General features: G+C 19.8%; 1 protein-coding gene across 1 annotated transcript; it reads left to right on the top strand.

Annotated features, from left to right (window-relative positions):
* Positions 1 to 294: 294 nt before the first annotated feature.
* Positions 295 to 1,938, top strand: LOC102670727. The gene is made up of 6 exons (XM_031514248.1): positions 295 to 311; positions 394 to 557; positions 712 to 977; positions 1,055 to 1,188; positions 1,257 to 1,410; positions 1,585 to 1,938. The coding sequence occupies exons 2-6, from the start codon at positions 510 to 512 to the stop codon at positions 1,691 to 1,693; spliced, it is 711 nt and encodes a 236-aa protein (XP_031370108.1). The 5' UTR covers positions 295 to 311; positions 394 to 509; the 3' UTR covers positions 1,694 to 1,938.
* Positions 1,939 to 1,975: the final 37 nt, after the last annotated feature.

Raw genomic sequence — 1,975 nt, forward strand, 5'->3', positions numbered from 1 at the left:
TGTTTTGATTTAAGCAGGCAACAAAATTTTTTAAATATTATAATTATATATTTATGATATATAATTTAAAGATTTACTATTAAATAAATAAAATATATTGAAAATTAAATAATGAAGTCTAGTTATTTTAATTATATAAATATTAACGAATTGTTATACTTTTTTCTTTATTTATTAAATTTAGTAAATAGGATAGTATTTAAAATTTCCCGCTCCATATAAAATGTGTTATATAATAGCACATTATATTGAATTTGCTAAAAAATTACTATAATAGATTATTTTTATAGAATACGAGATGTATATAAGAGGTAATGTACATTGAAATAGTCTATTATTTTTATTAAACGGCATTATTAATATATAAGCTTTAAATCATTAAATACATGAAAGGTTAGTCATCTGATCTTCTATATGAATATGCTTGAAGCTTTAAGATCTTCTAGTAAGGTTATACGAAAATATATAAGTAACCTTAATATTCGGTAATATCGCACAAATTGTGTATAATGTATCAACAAAAAAAGAAAAACGAAATAGAACTTTTTCAGGAAATGGTAATTAAGTTTACTCATTATATATTATGCTTATAATAATATATTTATATATATTATATTTATAGTATTTAAAAACAATATTTTTTGATATTAAATTGTAGAAAGAAAGGAAAATTGTTTAAAATTAGAATAAAAAGTTATTGATTAATTGTAGATTCCTAATGCAACACCAGAAACTATGAGGATTTTTCAAGATTGTATGAAGACAGAGGCTGTTTTTAAATCTGCTTTTCCTTATTCATTTTTAAGTTCATTAGTAACATATTTGATATTACCTAAAAGTTCGGGTATGACTAGACCTATTTTGACAACATTTATGGGTATATCAATGTATTTATTTGGCAAATTGACATATACACCTGTATGTTATAAGAAAGCATTTGGTGTATCACAACCATTAATTAATCTTAATGAGAGAAGGTATTATTTATTTTTATAATATATTGTATAATATTCATTTTTTAATTAGTTAGTAAAGTAATTTGAAACATATTTAGAAAACAATTGCAAAATACTGATGATATTGATAGTTTTGGTCATCAAGATCAAGAAAAATATCCTATATATTTTGATAATGTAACAGAAGAAAAATCAGTATGGGATAATCTTGATACGCAATTTGAGAGCAATAGTAAGTTTATTAAAGAAATAATTTGACTATTTTTTTTCAATAATTAAATTTTTAAATTATATTTGAAGCAAATGAATTTTATGATGCAACTGGTAATTTACCAGTTGAAGATGAATTAAAAAATGAATCTCAAGAAAAACAGAAGAAGCGTGTGACATATGATGATTTATGGATTCAACACAGAAAACAAGAAATGAAGAATCAATTTGATGATATTGAAAAGTATAAATTAATTTTTAATCAATTATATAAAGAAATAAATTACTTTTGTATTTTTTTAATTTTATTCTTTCTTAATAATTGTTAAATTTTTATTATATATATATTATTTTATATGTATAATCTCTCTTTCAATTTTATAAAATATTATTGTTCTTATTTTAATTTCATTTATAGATATAAAGTAACGCAAACATCAAAATTATTGGAAAGTCAACAGAATAAACTTTCAAAAGAATCAGCAATTCCTGAAGGAGAATTCGATGAAAAAAATATTTGGAGTTGAACATGTGTATTTTTAAATTTTTAATAAAAGTTTTGGTAGTAAAAATAGCAACACAAATAAATATGTTAAAATTCATAAAATTTTTTCATCAATTTTTTTTTATGTTAAATTTTTTTTTGCAAAAATTTTTTTTGTATTTTTCAAAACATTTTGAAAGCTGGTGTTTATATTTATAAATAAATATTATATAATTCATTAATAAGCATATGTAACAATATAAATAAATTGTATTTAGAATTAAATAATAAATTGCATGTTTGAAATATTTATAATATATATATA

Source organism: Apis dorsata, unplaced genomic scaffold, assembly GCF_000469605.1.
Source record: "Apis dorsata unplaced genomic scaffold, Apis dorsata 1.3 scaffold_942, whole genome shotgun sequence".
Lineage (NCBI taxonomy): Eukaryota > Metazoa > Arthropoda > Insecta > Hymenoptera > Apidae > Apis > Apis dorsata.